General features: G+C 40.2%; 1 protein-coding gene across 1 annotated transcript; it reads left to right on the top strand.

Moving 5' to 3' along the window:
- Positions 1-1,002: 1,002 nt before the first annotated feature.
- On the top strand, positions 1,003-16,380 carry LOC306967174 (pituitary tumor-transforming gene 1 protein-interacting protein). The gene is made up of 7 exons (XM_079562091.1): positions 1,003-1,234; positions 1,418-1,464; positions 3,917-4,025; positions 4,795-4,903; positions 6,441-6,506; positions 11,183-11,229; positions 15,694-16,380. Exons 1-7 carry the CDS (start codon positions 1,111-1,113, stop codon positions 15,741-15,743), a joined length of 552 nt encoding a protein of 183 aa, XP_079418217.1. The 5' UTR covers positions 1,003-1,110; the 3' UTR covers positions 15,744-16,380.
- Positions 16,381-18,083: the final 1,703 nt, after the last annotated feature.

Genomic DNA, 18,083 nt, shown 5'->3' with positions numbered 1-18,083 from the left:
ACCTGTGTGTGAGGCATAAAACACTTAATAAGTGTAATAAACAAACCAGCAACATCTTTATGGGTTTTAAAGAAATGGTAGGAAATCAATCTCTTCATTAAGACCCGGTGGGCTTGAGGCATTTAATGTGTGTATCCCAGTTTCATGATTAAATTAGAATTGAGAGACCTGAAGCATTGATTGACTTTCATTTGACAAAGTGGATCAAATTCATGTTCAAAATGACTAGTTGGCAAACCCTGAGACATGTTGGGTTGTTACTAAGTTTAAAGCTGCCCTAAGTGATGTCTTTTTTAATTGTTTTCGTCAATAGGTGGAGTAGTGACTGCTCTGCTACATCACCACCCAGACACCTGGCTTCCCCCCGTCACCCACGCCCCTCACTGTCTGTCCACACCATAGACGCTGGTCTGATTGCATTCAATGAGATACGGAAATCTGTTTAATCTTGTGTGAAACCAAAAAATAAACTTTTTTTTTTAAATGTATTTGCAAACTGCAACTTTCAGGAAAGTCTCTCTTTTTTGGCATTTAGAACACAATCCTTCCATTTAGAACTAAGTTTACACTGCAGAACCTTTTATCCTGCATCATTTTTTGGGGGGATACAAGTGATTCTTTCTTTTCTCGTATCATTTCCTTTATAGTAAAATACAGTATTAAGCCTGCATGATGGTACTCCCCAGACGTCTGTCACAATCTCAGTTTGGCCTGTTATTTTTTTAGCCTATGCTTTTTCCTCTATCCTGACTTATGCTGCTGCAAAAGTCAGGGCATATTCATAGTCCAAGCATAAATCAAAAGCTCACCCCTTCACACCTGTCGATTATAATCCACACAGATCTATTTACAGAGTTACTATTCACTATGGTCTGTTTAATTAATGATTTACCTGTTCTTCTCGCACTTAACCCAGTTTCATTTCTCAGATAGACACGTAGTACTGGATACAACCAGTAGGGCGCACTACACCCACCTGAAAATAAAACCATCGAAGAAGACGCTCCCACTGACGAGCGAGAGGAAAAACAAAACATCTGCCGTTCCCCCGAAACGAAACTCAAGCAAACATTACGTTTTATTTTTTTATTTTTTTCCGTGGTTTAGACTATGGCGTCCAGATCGACAAAGCTACGCAATTTCGCGATGCTATTTGCCGCTTTTATCTTCATAGTTAGCATTCCTAGCTTTGGGAAATGCCAAACTACAGCTCCTCCAACACCACCGCCACCTCGTAAGTTAATGTTTTAGAGTATAATTACACGATCAAAACTTACACAAGAGATCAAAAGTTATTATCATCAATAGTCACGTTGATGTCTCTGAAAAGCTTTTACATCGCAGCTCGAGTTTTATAAGTACGTCACGGTTTTACTGATTTTTTCCGTTTCCAATCATTTCTTCTGATCTTTTTCAGCTTGCACTTCGTATAAAAACTGTGACACTTGTGTTCCTCATGCAAAGGTAAGGATGAGCGTGTTCTGCCCTCTGACCTGCATATATCGCCTTGTTAAAGTTTGCTTGGTTCGTGCAGTGCCCTACTTCCTCCTTCTTCTTCATAAGCAGCTTTGCAGGTCACCCTTTTTGACTCGCTCCTAAAAAACACCATCGGCGTGACTTTGTGGCCAACATAGACTAGTTAAGACCCCACGTGTGGACGATCAAACAAAGTTGCCTCTATTTTTTTTATTTCTTTTCCCCCCACACGATTGCCGTTTATGGGCATATAGCAAAGAACCATAAAGATTGCAGCTTTCAAATGAGCAAAGTCTTTCGAGGCCCAGATAATGTGATAAAGAGAGAAGAGAACAGAAATGGAGCCACCACAAAAGTATAGATTACCCAATCCGTGAATGAGTAATGTAGTTAGGAGCTTATTTATTCAGCAAGTTTGTGTTGAAATAGCCGCGAATGTTTTGTTGTGTTGCTTATTATTGTAGGTCTTGTCAACCACCAGAGGTCTCCTTTCTTCCATTTATTTTAATATTTGTGCAATAAACACAAGCCTTTAGATCAAAAATAAATTCCTTCATCATGACCCAAAGCTTTCAGCCTCCAAGCTTTATTTCAAAACATTACCTGCGTGTTCATTTTGTTACTTCTGATGATCAAGTTATGAGGGCATGACAATCGGCGTAACATTGATTCATGACTCCAAAACAGTCAATGATGCAGGGAGTTTTCTGTTATTATTGCGTCGTAGTTCGGTGTCTGCCCCCTGGACTAAAAAGTCTCTACTCAAAATGGATAAATTCACTTGTTATAACAGCTCTCAGGAACACTCGGGGTGCAGATAGTTCAACAAAGTGTCAGAGAAGAACAAGTTAAAGGAACAGGCCACCGTTCTTCCATACTGAGATATGTTTTTAAGATAAGATAAGATAAGATAAACCTTTATTGATCTCACAAAGGAGAAATTCACTTGTTACAGTCGGCGTTCAAGAAGAAGAGTTAATAAAGTGCAGCTGATGCAGAGATTATTGCACATGTTACTTTACAGTCTTATTGTACAGTCTGACAGCAGTGGGGATGAAGGCTTTGCGGTAGCGCTCCGCTACGGTGGCCTCTTCCATAAAGGGACTAGATGCAAGCTTGTCATTTTTATACTCGCTACTGCCACCTCAGGTCTTATGCGTAACTGCAGGTTCTATATTAAAGGAATAGGCCACCGTTTTTACATACTGAGATATGTTATTACCTAACCTTAGTCGAGTTACTATATACCCGTCTGGTCTTTGTCCGTGCGCTCTGTCACGCAAACGGAGCACATACGCAGCCTCTCCCACATGTCACATAGCTCCAAAAAAGCTCACGATAGAAGCTACCAAGCTCTTCCACGTGTTCCCTATTTAAATAAAGTTACGTGAAGTGTTTTCAAGCGAGTAACTTAAGTTGTAGTAAGTTACCGCTGTAACTCCTAAAGACTTCCCCCCGCTCACTTCCGTCAATATAACCTTTAGGAGTTACTGCGCGGACGTTGTGCTCCTCGTATCATTGCGTTCCTTTAAAGGAATAGGCCACCCTTCTTCCATACCGAGATATGTTCTTACCTGAGCTTAGACGAGTTGATACGTACCTGTCTGGTCTTTGTGCGTGCTAACAAATGCTAACAACATCTTTGGCAGTTTTGCGTGACTGAGGGCACACACAAAGAACAGACAGGTACGTATCAACTCGTCTAGGCTCAGACAAGAATATATCTCAGTATGTAAAAAACGGTGGCCTCTTCCTTAAAGGGACTAGATGCAAGCTGGTCATTTTTATACTCACTACTGCCACCTCTGGTCTTATGCGTAACTGCAGGTTCTATATTAAGCTCGTGCATGACGGCACTTCGCCGAATTAACATCTTTTTGAGTGACAGTGCAGGATTTTAGCGACAGTTGTGGTGAACAGGCGTTTAACATTTTTAAACTCCATATAGTCCCTTTTAGATATGCAAACAAGTAATAAAATCAAAGTTTAGACTGTGCTCTCAATGTTTTGTCTGATGAAAAAAGCGAAAATAGCCCAAAAATATGGTGAAAGTCAACTTTATTTCTAAAGCACATTTAAAACAACCACAGCTGCCCAAAGTGCTTTACATACAATACATCATAACAACAAACATCTAGGGATACAAAGATACAAAAGCAAGGCATGATAAAACCAACATCAAGAATAAAAAAAATAGAGAATACACGCAAAGGCAGCTCAACTTGTATAAAAGGAACGTGTAGTACGTTTTTAAAGGCGGATTTAAAACTGCTTAGAGTCGGGCCCAGTGATAAAATTAGAACAGAATATATAATTAGTTTTTTCATTTGGTTGTGCAAAGTTAATAGCCATGCTGCAGGTGATTGTGACTGTGGCACTGATTTAATTTTTTGGTTGTTCTTATTATTAAAGTTGTTTTATGTGGACTCTTTATTGGCAGTGTCTTTGGTGTTTTGCCACAAACAACTGCACCGATTACCCTGTGACTTGGCTGTTTCCTCCGGCCTCTGTGTGCTCGCTGGCTGATGCTCGCTGGGGAGTCTGCTGGTGTGAGTTAACCCTGCTTTGTTATTGGATTTCATTCATCTGGCTCCAAAAATCAAGCCAATGATAAGAAGAGTTTATTAACGTTTTAAATAAACACAGAAAAGGAGAAGTAAAGAAAAGAAACAGTACCCTTTTTTAAAACTTGAGTTGTCATCGCCTCCATAGTGCGCCACTATGCAGAACAGATGAAGGTGAGTCCAGAGAGTACATAAAAGTAAAGTGACAAAAAAGGTAGTAAAAAGTATATCTTTATGGAGAATAATAAGCTTGTTTACAGCTTGAAACAAAAGGGTGGTTTCCTCTTTTGTCAATTCATGGGAGAAGAGTTCAGTCATGCATGATAACTTATTTATTCTTAGTGTAACTTGATTACTTCTTATAACAAGTGAAGACAACAAATCAGTTGTAAAACCAAGAGAACAGCATAGTAGAAGTTACAGTACAGACCTGATAACTTGTATAAAAAAAAAAAATAAAAAAAAAATGTTTTGGTATTTTTTTAAAGATAAGTAATTATGACGATGTGGGAACATTTGTTTCATGTTTATACAGCTGCTCCAGATCAACTGAAGCTGTCCTTTACTATTTCATCAATGTTGTATTGTTTTTGTTGAATTGCTTATGTCTAAAACAAAAAAGTCACCGCCACTAGATGGCGGCATTGTATTATGAAATCCCTAGTCTCAAAGTAACAAGATTCTGATACTTATTACTGCGCCAGAACATCATTTTCTAATAAAGCCCTTTGTGTGTGTGTGTTTTATAAATCAGTGAATTTCGAAGCACTGGTGATCACTCTTGGAGTCCTGGGAGGCATCGTTGTCTTGGCCATTGCTGCCTGCTGCTGCTACTGCTGCTGCTGTAAGAGCAGTCACACCAGGTAAAGACATTTGGATTACAGTCTACATCAAAACAATAGTTATTTTTTTCCTTCTATGGGAGATTAATAAAGGAAACTAGCTCACTACTGTAACTAACCGACTAACCAACTAACTAAAGAGAACAAGTTGATTCACATGGCCGTAATGACAGTGTAAATGTAGGGAAACAGCCCTACACTGGTCGCCTTTTCTGACTGCTAGGGTGCATGTTTTCCAACACGTGTTTCCACAAACCAGTCCAAATATTGTGTTAAGATTCTTGGTCTATAGGACTAAGTTCTTTATTCCATTAATCCCATAAGTTCCATAACACATAACGAAGGACACAGTAAAAAACAGTTTACCACCTAAAGGCCAATGCACGCCAGAGCACAGCGCGCCGCGGCATAAATCTGGATTCGGCAGATCTGAATTGTGCCGTGGGGTCAAGCATCGCCGCTCATAGAAAATAAAGGATGCGCCTCTGTTTTTCCGCGCGTCAAAGTGTCTCGGTGTAACTTAACCTAGCAGCACCTGGGCTTCTAATTTGGCTTCTTTTATAGGGAAATTCTCAACACCAAAATAAAGTCACCAGCGCCTCCTAAAGGCCTAGAGAAAGCTTGCATTTTGGCTCCTACAGTAAACATGGCAGTTCTTGGAAAAAGTTTTGGCAGAGGACCGAGTGACAATTGTTTGGTGGTAACCACAGCCAGCCTCTGTAAACACGCTGTACTGTGTGTGTCTCTTTATGCCTCAGTGACATGAAAATGTCTGTCAGTCACTTGTCTGTGTCCTGTCCCGCTCTGACAGTGCTGTGGGTTGGCACTTGGATCCCAACATGTCCATCATCCCACTGACAAACAGCCACTGTCAAGGGGCAACAGTGGCAGTAGATGAAGCATTCAAACACACAATTGAGGGATGATCTTGCCCAAGCACATGCTATTGTCCCACTATTCACCCTCCAAGCAAACTATCTACCTCAACACTAATCCTAAACAGGGCTGCACAACACCATTGAAATGTTAAAATTTGTGTTGAAACAGCTGTGATTTGCCAATTGTAAAGTAATAATCTGTCTCCGTCTCCTTGGGATCTTATTATATATAAAACCTGCAAACCCTGTAGTTTAGACCTTTACAGACAAGTTCACAGTATTATAGAATATTTCAATCTTTTCTCAAATGTTAATGCTCCTTGACATTTTTAAAAGGACACTGAAGCGAATCGTGATCTGACACTTGCCATAAAAGGGTTTCAATTGGATATTTTCCCAAAACTGCGCAGACTTAGTCCAAATTACCCTTAGTCATGGCAATGTTTCTAGATATTCGTATCAGCATGAGTATGTTGCCTTACTGAGTAGCTGCCTGTATTATCCTCAACTCTTTTAGTCCTGCAGCTGCTTGCTGGCATCAGAAAAGTAGATAGACTTTGAATGGCCTTCTCAGTAGACCTGCTCTAGTTTTACACTGTTTGTTTCTCTGGTGTACTGCACTTTGTGTGTTAATGAGATTTAAATGGAAATCCTAAAGCCGTCTCTATGTTTTCGTGAAGGTTTGACAGAGAAGATGAGCAGTACACCCGCAGGAGAGAGGAGATCCGTCAGCGCTCAGAGGAACGGTAAGCGCTGCGCTCCTGTCTCTTGTCAAATTGATTATTTTGTAACAGCTAACTGGGCTCACTCTAAGTTCACCTTAATAAATCGCACTGAACTGTATTGGACACTGCATCACACGCTAGCATGCTAGCATAACCAGTGTGCTACATTGGTGAGCATCAAGGAAGGAATGTTTACCTCGTAGCTCCTCACGTTGTCCTGTCTGAATGTCCTTGGGCGTCTGAAGGTGAACATAAAAGGACAAGAGTGTCAAGGGAGTTGAGGTAAAGTAAAGTAGACCTTTAACCTGTAACGTCCAAGGTCGAGGCCTGGTGGTTGCGGATTAGACGATAACAATGTCATCAAATGCCTACTAAGATTATTTGTAGCTTGTTTGTAGTTTTCATGTGACTTTCTTGCTTGGAAAATTCCTGGTCTGTCTGAAGCACTCAAGTCAAATCAAAATCTTTATCTTGATTACTGATCTTCATTAGTTATTACCACAGCAATAACTATTCTTCCTGGGGTCCACATAAAACAACGACGACACAAAACATGTACATGTAAACAAAGCAGGCTAAGCTGACATTATCAGTTGCAAGTACAATTTATACAAACATGTCTTTTGCAAGTACTTTAAACATTTACTTTTAGAATAATTTCTAAGTCTGTGCTTTGTTTTTATATATATGAAAATGTGACAAAAATGTGATGAAACAATGAAAAAGTGGAGAAAAATATGACAAACGCAACAAAAAATCCAAAAAAGAGCAGAGAGAGAACAGAAAAGTGACATATAAGCCGCAAAAAAGTAACAAAAAGTCTAGAAAATGTGGTTTAATTGTGACACACAACAAAAAGGGGTTGGTCAAAAGGTTAATTCAAGGTTAAGTTAGATTAATTTTGTTGGGCTTAGCTTTCAAATGAGGCGTGAAACTGGCCTAATGGCTGTGACCTTTCAGATTTGGGTAAAGCTGAGCTGGAGAAAATGCTCTGGTTAGGGCGGGGGTTAAGAGGCTAAAATAAATTACAGTTCACTAGCAAGATTAGCAAACTGTGGTTAGCATTTGTCGTTTAGTGACAAAACTATGGAACACGGAGCCGTTTTCACTTTTTTTAATTTTCTGGAGTCATGTGTAAAAACTTACCTTCTAGCAGCTCTGTGTCTTTTATGTTTTATGTGTCTGAACGGCTCCAAGTGAATGTCGTATCTATTGATTCAGTCTGCAATGTTTTATAACACTTACCTAAATTATTTTCGAGGAAGTGACGGTACATGTATATAATGAATGATGAAACATTATTGGATAATTATTATAATATACCACATAATATAACTACCACTTTATTTCCAACTAACCACCATTTATTTGATTAAAAATGGAAGAAGTTTTAAACGCATTAACCAAAGAAGGGTAACTTTCCAACGTAAATCATCTTCAGTAGTGCCGTCTAAGTACTACACGAGAGTTTAGCGCGTTGAACAAAAGAGGCTGTTGTCTGCTTGAAATGCAAAACAACTGCTGCAGCCTCACAAGTCCTAGTCCCACAGGAGACGGGTGTTTCTCCGCTCACATCCCCAAACACCAGGCGGATTGTCAAGGCTGAACAGCTGCTCTCTCCAAACACAGTCACAAATAGAGCAAGTTGCATCCTCCGGACCCCGTTCGCCAGCCAACGGAGCCGACAAGAATTATAACGAGTTGGCTACAAATGTGTCAACTGTTAACCTTGGATGAATTTTCCTGATTGATGCGGAAAAAGCGAAAGCATCCTCAGAAACCACTGTGACGCGTGGGATAAATGGAGAGTTATTATCAACCATCGAATTGGGCCGGCACAATCCCCGAAGTGAAGAGCTGCCACTGCTGGAAACATCTCGTCGTCGGATGAGCTTTTCCTTCACGTGACTAAAGCGTCCAGCCCGGGTTTCCTACCGCGGTTATGATCAAATCTGCAGAGTCACACAGAGAGCGCAGTGACCTATATTCAGCGCAGGAGCGGGACATTTGTGTCTGCGGATAAAGGAAAGAGCTCCTCAAGCCAAAGTAATAACAAGAGCACAGAGCATCTCTAATCCTCCAGAGTGTGCACAGAAGAGCATCGGTGTCAGTGCTGTCTCATCGTAGGCTATTGTCATGGGGGGTGTATTGATGAGCATGTTTCCATTTCCTGTGTGGGGCTTTTGATCGCCATATGTGTTTAAGATATTAGGGAAACTGAAGCAATGAAATGGATTCGGCTCAAAGAAGAGAAGAATCTCAAGATCGCAACATAGAACACGCTATACCCCCACTCCTTACAATTAATACTGACACAATGCTCATTAATGAGTCAAATTAACCTCTTAACCCCCACCTGCACCAAGCACATTTTCTTCAGTTTAGCTTTACCCCATAAAAGAGCAAGTGAAAAAACCCCATAAAAGAGCAAGTGACAAAACAGCAACAAAAAACAACAATTGGACAAGGAAGCGGTGCAAGTGCTACAAAAAATGGCAAAAATGTGACTAAAACGCAATATAAAGACGAAACAAAAAAGAGATGAAATTGTCACTTTTTTGTGGCTATTTTTTTATTGTATTTTCGTCAATTTTTTTCCACTTTTTTGTTGCATTTTTGTCACTTGTTTGCACACTTTCATCGCTTTTATTGTCATATTTTTGTCGCTTTTTGCCACTCTTATGTCACTTGCTCTTTTGATGTTTTTATCATCATTTCCCTTTTCTTTTGTTCAAGAAGCTTTTAGATTTGGGTAAAGCCAAATTGGAGACAACGAGCTCGGTTCAGGATGAGGTTAAAAGGTTAACTAATAAATAATAATAATAAAATCAACACACCTGCCAGGGCTGCACAATATATCGCTAAAAATATCGTTTTGTAATATTAGGTGATGCAATATCTGTATCATCTGTATCACAAGAAGCCTCGATCGCAAAGTCACTTAAGTTTTCCATCTGACTGAGATTGACACTTTTTTTTTGCAAACTCAGCCTAAAACAGAAAAGGGAACCTATAAATGTGCAAAAGTTCAGTTTCAGTTATAATTTTCCTACTTTTGATCCATTTGGTTTGGTCTTGATCCTTAGTGATTTTTTGAAGTCTTGTTTTGGCACAAACCTATGTTTAAATTGAATGGAACAAACCGTGTCGAAACAGTTATCGTAATATTGCACATATATATTGCACATTTTTTCAATATTGTGCAGCACTAACACATTTAGTTGAATAATTTATGACATCTGATGCTTAGACTGGTGTCCGTTGTTCCATTTTAGTTCAGCCAACGTGAGGAAATTACTCATAAGCATAAAACATTTTCTTGCTGAACACACACCATAAATCTTGAGAAGGTAGGAAAGCAAGAGGTCCAAGGCACACTGTAGCAAAACATTTCGACAAACGCCTTCATCAGGGCGTCATTGTGCATTGAGAGCATGTATTGACATTTTTAAAACTCAATCCACCTGAAGCGCTCACCTCTACGTATTTTTCATGAAGAAATTACTGCTTAAAATCTTCTGAATATTTCTTTTGAATATGTCGATAATGTCTTGAGGCTTGCCATGGCCTTCTTAAACAACAGCTCGTTGTGCAATGCTGTGTGTGAGGTGAATGCTGACTGATTGTGTTGTACTTTGACTATGCAGAGAGTGGATATTGTTAAACTCCTTCTTTACCCTGAACTGTAAACTGGAGGCAGATCCATGCAGTTATGTCGGCTGTCAGCTGTTGACACAGATCTGTCCGTCAGGAGCTTTACGCCTAAAGTGCACTTGGCTTGCGCTTAAATTTTCATGTATAGCTGCAATCTCCATATGATTTAAATATATTTATAGTCCACTGATCTCCTCATGTAGGTTAAACAGACTTGCTTTATAAGCTGACAGATCAAGGAGCACAAAGGATGACAATGTTTAGTGGCATAAAGACATGTTCTGAGAATTCTGATTCTTGGTCTTCTTAGAAGTAAAGTAGGCATGTTCATTGCCAGTTTGAAGTACTTTTGGCAAAATTCAAAGCTTTGTGAGATTCTGCAGCGAGGAATTTATTCAAGATCAGACAGGATGGGATGGGGGGTTGGCCATAAATGGACAGATTAAAAAAACACATCAGGACTTGCATCAGGACGTGTCTCTACTTTTATCTCTGGACAGAATACAATTGTCAAGATCACATCTGTTTCATTTTTGCCTGGCCTGAAAGACTCCTCCCTGCTATTAGTAATGCACCTAGATGCACTTTTGAGCGGCATAACCCCCTACATGCCTCAATGAGCTGAAACCGTACCCCTTTACTGTTCCCACTTGTTGCGCAGAGGTTTCTTTGGTGGGCAGTGAAAGTGTCAGTCAGTCAGAGCCATCGAGTGGGCTGGAGGTGGCGGGACATCTGGGGTGCAGACTCCCTATGACTCTGCGATTGCTACAAGGCTGTAAAGCACCCACTGATTTACAGCAGCTTATTGTGCGGAGATGAAGTGGAGTGACGCCTCTGGAGGTCCAACGCACAAAACCTCCTGGCAGGCTTTTGTCAGTCCCTAGAAAGGCTGACAGCAGGCATGTTGCAGCACAGGGAGAGAATAGAAGAGCACTCCCGTACAAGCTGTTGTTTAGATCCTGTGTGTGTCTCGTCGTCCTTGTGCATCTCCGTCACTTTAGACCTCCGTATTGGCTGATCATTTTTGTGTTTGTGGATTTTAGGAAGACCGACCGGAAGGCGAAGCATGATGAAATTCGCAAGAAGTATGGTATGTATTCTATAGGACTTCACTGTATCACTTAATCATCTACCCTCTGTCTGTTTGACAAATGAATCATGTCTGAAACAATGTACGAGGTGCTTAGTTAACCTGAGAAGGACCCTGCCAACAAGCTAGCCAAGTGTCAACGTTACAGTTCATTTGACTATAGGCTGTCTCTATCTCTACTGAGAATACATCTTTCACACTACATTAAGCAACTCCATATTCGATGTGACCAGATGACCAGGCAGTGACTAACTTTAGAGCTGCTCCAGAAGGTTTTAAACGACTCATTGCAGATACCATTGTAATATAAAGAAACCTCTAAAGTACTGACAGAGAAAGACTGATAACCCCTACCTCATATAAGTATTTAATATTGGGCTGTGTCGAATAGAGAGCAGATTTATGGATGTAGTAGTAACAAGTGTGAGAAGATGATGCAGAGAATAAAACGTTACTCTGGAAGTAAGTTGTATTCAAGTTTTTAAATGAGCCCACGAAGCAATAATTGTTTCTCATTGTTTCTCCTTTCCTTGGATTGTCAATGACCATGTTTTATTTTATAATATAGTACATGTATAAGAAAAAACCTTTATTGTGCCCTGATGGCCCTAGTGGGCAAGGCCGCCGTGCCCGTAGCACTGGAGGACGGCTTCAGAGAGACAGACAAAAGAAAGACCTTTCTTGCATATTGAAAAAAACTACTGTACCTCTAACGGCTGCAAGTGCATTTCATCAAGTATTAGCTGCCTCTTTCCAATTTCATTCTGACTCAAATATAATTTCCCTCACTGGTCTCCCAAATCCCTACAGTGTGAAAATACTGTCTGTTCAGCTCCCATATTCTTTGTCTTTGTGGCTTGTTCTATTAGCTGAGATTTTGTGGGATGTAGGGTCTAAATCCCATTTCCATATCAGTCCAGCACCATCCATAATTCAACAGTAACTGCCTGGTGCTTCAGGTCATGTGTAGGTTGGACTAACCCTGTCCTCTCACATTAGAGTAAGCATAATTTATCATATACTTGTGTCAAGTGGAGGCCCAGTCCTCCACAACAGGAGCCGTTTGCAGGTCACTGACGAGAACCACTCCATCAACTTTGAATAAAGATCAGCCTCACTATGACGAAGTGTAATGTTTCAACACTCTGCATGACTCTTGAAGGTAAAAGAGTGGTTATATTGTCAAATCCACTATGCAGGAGTATCTTAAGTGATATCTGATCTTCTTATTAAACACATTGCGGTGTTTAATTTGATAAACATTCCCAGTTTTCACAGATGGCAGTTAGTAATTTTTTAGTAAAAGCTGTAAATATTCCTGCCCTTTGACTTAAAACTTCAATTCTGCATTGTTGTTGGCGGCACCTAAATCATCTTTATTCCTTTCAGCCATTTTATTTGTATCATACATTATTTAATATCGAATGAAAATGTCAACGCTTCATTAAAAATGGAGGGCTTTGTTTTCCAATACACACATGGACAGCTTTTGTGATCCAAGTTGATTGTTTTTGTGAGAACTCCTCCACTGGCCCATATTGTAGCCGTCATCCTCACTTGGCTTTTCACTACAGCGAGTTTTATTCAAAAACATGTGACCATTAACTCCCTTGCATTGCAACAGGAAACGCTAAGTTAACTGATTATTCTACGATATTACTCCCGTTTTGTGTGAACCGTCCCCGATGAAGCTTGGTGGGAGTGAGTCGTCATGTTTTGCGGTGTCTCTGTTTCGGACGTCCTGACACAGTGATGGATGATGCCGTTTTCCCCAAGCCTCCCCCTCTCATTTGTTCACCTCCACTGAGACTGCACACTGTCCCGGGCTGCTCGCTGAAACTGAATCCTCAGAGCTACTTTCTTGCTCTACACTTGAAGCAGCAGTGGTTACACCTTTAACTCATAAACCACAGCAGATTCTATTTGAACACAATAACACAAATGAAAAGACGAGACTATAAACATTTAAATTGGTCTGTGTTTTGTTCATTTGAGAGGAGCTTCAGTGGGCCTTAAATATGATGAAATCTAATAAATATATGTAAATTTTTTGATGAAAACTGTGTGTAAAAATAAAACAACATTCAATAGGACAATAGGAAATCAGGACTAATTAAACAAGACTCACTTCAGGACTTAAGCTTGAACCTGAGTTAAAACCATACCAAGCGAGGACTAAACCAAAACTAAGCTCTTCTTTAATTTAAACAGACTGCGGGGGGGGCTGCCTGTGCTCCACAGCTTGAGTAGCCCGACTTTTTCTTATGCAGCGTCTTCAAAGGTGGTCCTTCGGGGAACAAGATAAAGCACAGACCTGTAAAGCCTAGATGGAGAGGCCGCATGGGAAACGTATATCACAAGTTTAGTTCTTATAGCCCTGCAGCACTCTCAACGGTGACTTCATCTTTAAAAAGAAATACTTGGCATTCTTGGAGGAGGTTCTTCCCTGCTTTTAGTCAAACATCAGGCAGGTACATTAATAACCCTATGAAAACGTGCAAGCTAATTTTTCATGTCGCGAGAATGATTTATTATTGTTGTCTAGCAATAAATTGTGCAATGTTACAAATTATCTTTAGAGGCAATTTGTTTGGACCAAATCAGTGGTTCTTGTGAAATGTTGACCTCTCTTGGTAATACCTGTAGGTCTTTAGCTTAGTTAACCCTGTTGTGTCGCCGTGACGGCCATAGAAATCGTACAGCAATTGCTTAACGGAAAGTACAGTCCTGATTAAAGGTTTAAGACCAGTTGAAAAATGGCTAAATTTCACATTTTGCGCGATTGGGTCTTATCAAGGCTCCAAGTAGAACTTCATTTCTACTTTTTAATTGAAATCAACAATAAAACTGAAATGTTTTGCAGCTGGTCAAAAGTTTAGAACCACTTGTGTTTAAAAGGCCAAATCTGTGCAAGAATGTGGACTCCGTATCATTTTCTGTCAGGTTTTCACACTGTCATGATGTCCTGAAGGGCAATAAATGCTTTTTGTTTTGAACGTAGTCAGGTAGTTCAGCGCACCATCGCTGTTGAGGTGGGACGAAGTAAAACGGTTACAAATTTCTTAATGATCCCGAAGGTTATGGAACAAAAAATGTCCGCAGCACTGGACGATCCTCGACCCAAATGAAGGCCGTTACTGGAGCCGACTGCAGCCCAATAACCATCGGAGGCCTCTGTGACTGAAACAAAAAAACGTCTCGAAACGTCCTTGAACGCCACAGAACTGCCCGTTTGGACTTGACAAACAGATCCACCTGAGATGTGATGAGAATGATCTGGGTTGATTTTTCCTTCAGTGGAACAATGCAGCTTCAGGTGGAGCATCAAACTGCCGCTGGCTCTGTGCAGATGTTGCAGAGAGCATCCTTCATGACTGAGGCCCTCGTCTGTGTGAGAACCACTGGGTCTTTCAACAGGACAACAGTTCACAATGCCCGCTGGACAAAGGAGAATAACAATACTCTTCTGGACCGTGCGTAGACAGTCCATGTCCTTCAAGAGGCCGTGTTCACCTCTTGGAGAAATGTTCCCACTCACCTCCTGCAAATGCTGGCATCAAACATGCCACAACAATTGTTTTAGGTGATCAGCAATAACGGTGGAGCTACTCATTACTGACTTCACATTTTCTATTTTGATTTCTGTTTTGAGGGGATTTTTTATTTTATTTTTTTTCAGGTGTGGTGAGAAACTTTTGATCAGCTGCAAAACAGCCTTTAAAAGTTTAATAGTTGTTTTCAAGAAAAGGTTTATTAAATTTTTTTTTGTCTCCCATTTCTTCTTGTACTGGATCTACTTGGAACCCTGTTCTTTGGTGAAAGATCGTGGTGATGATATATTATTTAAAATTCCAAAAATGTGTACGCTGTTGAAGTGCTTAGCAACACTGTACAAGAATAATGATCAGTTTAGATTGATGAATTGAACTTACAGATGACTGTTAGTTTGATTTTCAATCTCACTCTCAAGCCATGCTAACTTGAAAACTTGTCTCTTTAAGGACCTCTATACGTCTCCTATAGGCACACATATGTTAATTTTACCTTTGGCAATATGCAATACTCATTTCCCATGAAATATGAAATGTTTTCTTTTCTACCAGGAATAGCACGCTCGGTATCTCATTACAAAAGCGTTTAACCTTTTATGTTCTTGGAAAGCAGGATGAACCCTTCACTTTGGGTTCCCAGATCCTACTCTCAAACTGTTAACGAAAGCATCTCACACAAAATCCCAGTGCTTGCCCCCAGTCAAGTCCTAATTCGTGGTAGTGCAGGCCTCCAGTAGTGACAACTCAGTGATTAAACTCAGCAGATTCTTAGTTTGAGGTATGTTAGGTCCTTGTATGAACCACTATGAGCGGATGCTAATACGTACTTGGTGTTCATAACATTCCATACTTTGACCCAGCAGCTCCTCTGTTTTGATTTCGTCTCACTTTCCCCTGACTTCCTGTCTTGCAGGTTTGATGACCGACTCCGACCACCCATACAGCAAGTTCGAAAACGAGTAAACCTGCTGCAGTGGTGTCAATGGAAGCAAGTTTTTTTCCTTTTTGTAGCTTAGATTGGCGCCTGCCTTTTCTTTAAACCGCTGTACCATTAAGGTTTTAAGCTGGGGTACCGGACTTATTTTCTTGTTCCAGAGAGATTTTTTGTGGCCAGAAATTTGAAATAACAAAAACAGGCGGCCATGTGCTATTGTTTATCCATTCTAAATGTGTCCATGGCTAACTCGTAGGAAAGTCTGATTCAGTGCAAATTATAACTTCTTCTTTGCCTTCGGACAAAGCTGCACGCGCGCTGCAGACATGTACTGTATAATTAATTGTAGTAAATGTGTGGGAAGAATAATGAATGTGAGAAACGAGTAGCTAATATTTGAACACAAGATCTTCCTTTCACGGACTGAAAATGGTAATAATCAGGTACGCCAGCTTTAAATTCAATTTTTATGTTTTTGATTCTTTGTTGATGCCTTTGTTATTGAAGATTCAGTGTTGTGCATTAAATGTCCTGAACCCCTTTTAAACTTTTTACTGATCACGATTAAAGTATTCAGCTGCACACGGCATATCTAGAGGTAGTTTCATATGAACCTTTGCACTTTGTACAGACTAGACAGACGAAGAACGATGATTGTATGAGGAGTGCTGTGACATTCGAATAAAGATTTTTAAGAATTTGCTTTGTGTTCTGACTGAAATGAGAAAGATTAGCAAGTAACCGGTGCCTGCGCTGGACTTGCGTTCTTTTGCAATAAAGGGGTCATTGGGGTCAACAACACTACTCAAACTCGCACAATTCTCACATTCCTACTTGTTTTTTTGCCCCTGATGCAGTGTCATGTCCACAGACGGCCTGTAGGGGGTGGTTGAAGCACCATGTGATCCCTGTGTTTCTCTAAAAACAGCACCTCCCAGTGTACCACTCTGCCTCTTCTCCCTTCTCACTTGTGCTTTGCCCTAAACACACCTATGATAAAGTCGTGGCTGTATAGAGGTGTGCCGCTCGGGTTACATGCATCATTAGCTTTGCTGCTGTAATAAAGAGTCATTTCAAACTAATAAAGCAACATATTTGTCTCAATTATCTCTGGCTCCAGTCAAAGCAATTAGGCAGTGCTGTGATCAAGTACCCGTGTATTACTGACACACACATTCACTCCTCTGCCTCATCATTAGTGCTTTTCATATTCCAATGCCTTCTGGTGCCATTAGCAGATGTGGATTAGAGAACTGAGCTAAAACTGTGTCTCCCAACAGCGGTACGAGCCAGGATACTTCAATTATTTTGGATTCAAACAGGTGAAGGGCTGGAATATTTTCAGCCCTTCATTTGAATAATGTCTCACTGTGCCAGGTTTGAGTTTGATACTTTATTTAGAACAAAACACATTGTCTAGTTTTTACATAATAAATAGTATACTGAGTTGATCGCTCGGTAAATCAGCAGCATCCTGGCCAAAAGTACAAAGAAAAGTCGAAAACATGGTGTTGATGAGAAGACAAGGCATTAGTATAACAGCTGAAAGATAAACATTATTTTTTTTATGGTTTGCTCATGCATAAATTGCAATCTGTAGTTTTCTCTATGCAGTCGGCATGGACTACATTAAATAATAATCAAATCAGAGCATTTCTCTATAAAAACAAACAAAAAACCTCTATACTCGTCACACACATGGTGTCATGTACAGATAGGTATATAAACACTGTGCAGCAGCCCACCTGGATCACTGTCTCCCATTTAATCCCACAGAGATCCATGAGCAAGATGTCAAAGTCAACCAGCAGAGGATGATCATGGGGGCGCAGGACTATGGTGGAAGGTACGGCAGGGCGATTTGGCCTAAAATCTCTATCACGACACAAAAAAGAAATATCACGATAACGATATCTTTGACAACATGATTGACAACGGATAAATTACTTAAAAATCCAGCCATAAGCCAATATGGAAGATTAATGCAAAGATATTTCATTCTTTTTTTTTTGCGCCATTCTAATTTCCTCGAGCAATTTACATCTTTCATTTCCTTATACTTTTCAAGCACCTTCCCCAGTGTTTTACACAGTCAATATTTATGCTGCTCAGATGGAGCTGAGCGTAACATGAATTATATCGTGTTCACAACATATTTAAAGAAATCGCAACGATATCAAAAAATTATACCGCGACAACGATATACGATATGGCCCACCCCTTGTGGATGGTATTGTGTACGATCTTGGAAATACATCCATGGTTTTAACCTGAATCCACAGGTGAAGTCATATAGTACAAGGACCACTTCCCTGAAAAAAAAAGGGAGAATTAAGTAAGAAGTAAATACATGTACAAGTGTGTAGATA

The sequence above is a fragment of the Gobius niger genome (assembly GCF_951799975.1).
Source record: "Gobius niger genome assembly, chromosome: 8".
NCBI lineage: Eukaryota > Metazoa > Chordata > Actinopteri > Gobiiformes > Gobiidae > Gobius > Gobius niger.
Note: the sequence above shows the minus strand (reverse complement) of the source record. Positions and strands in the feature narration are given on the sequence as shown.

Bases quoted from the DNA above. Each gene is read 5' to 3' on its own strand.
- LOC306967174 (XM_079562091.1), top strand. From the start codon at position 1,111: ATGGCGTCCAGATCGACAAAGCTACGCAATTTCGCGATGCTATTTGCC. The intron at 1,465-3,916 runs GTAAGGATGAGC...CTTTATTGGCAG, and splicing joins CTTGTGTTCCTCATGCAAAG to TGTCTTTGGTGTTTTGCCAC. The intron at 4,904-6,440 runs GTAAAGACATTT...GTTTTCGTGAAG, and splicing joins TGTAAGAGCAGTCACACCAG to GTTTGACAGAGAAGATGAGC.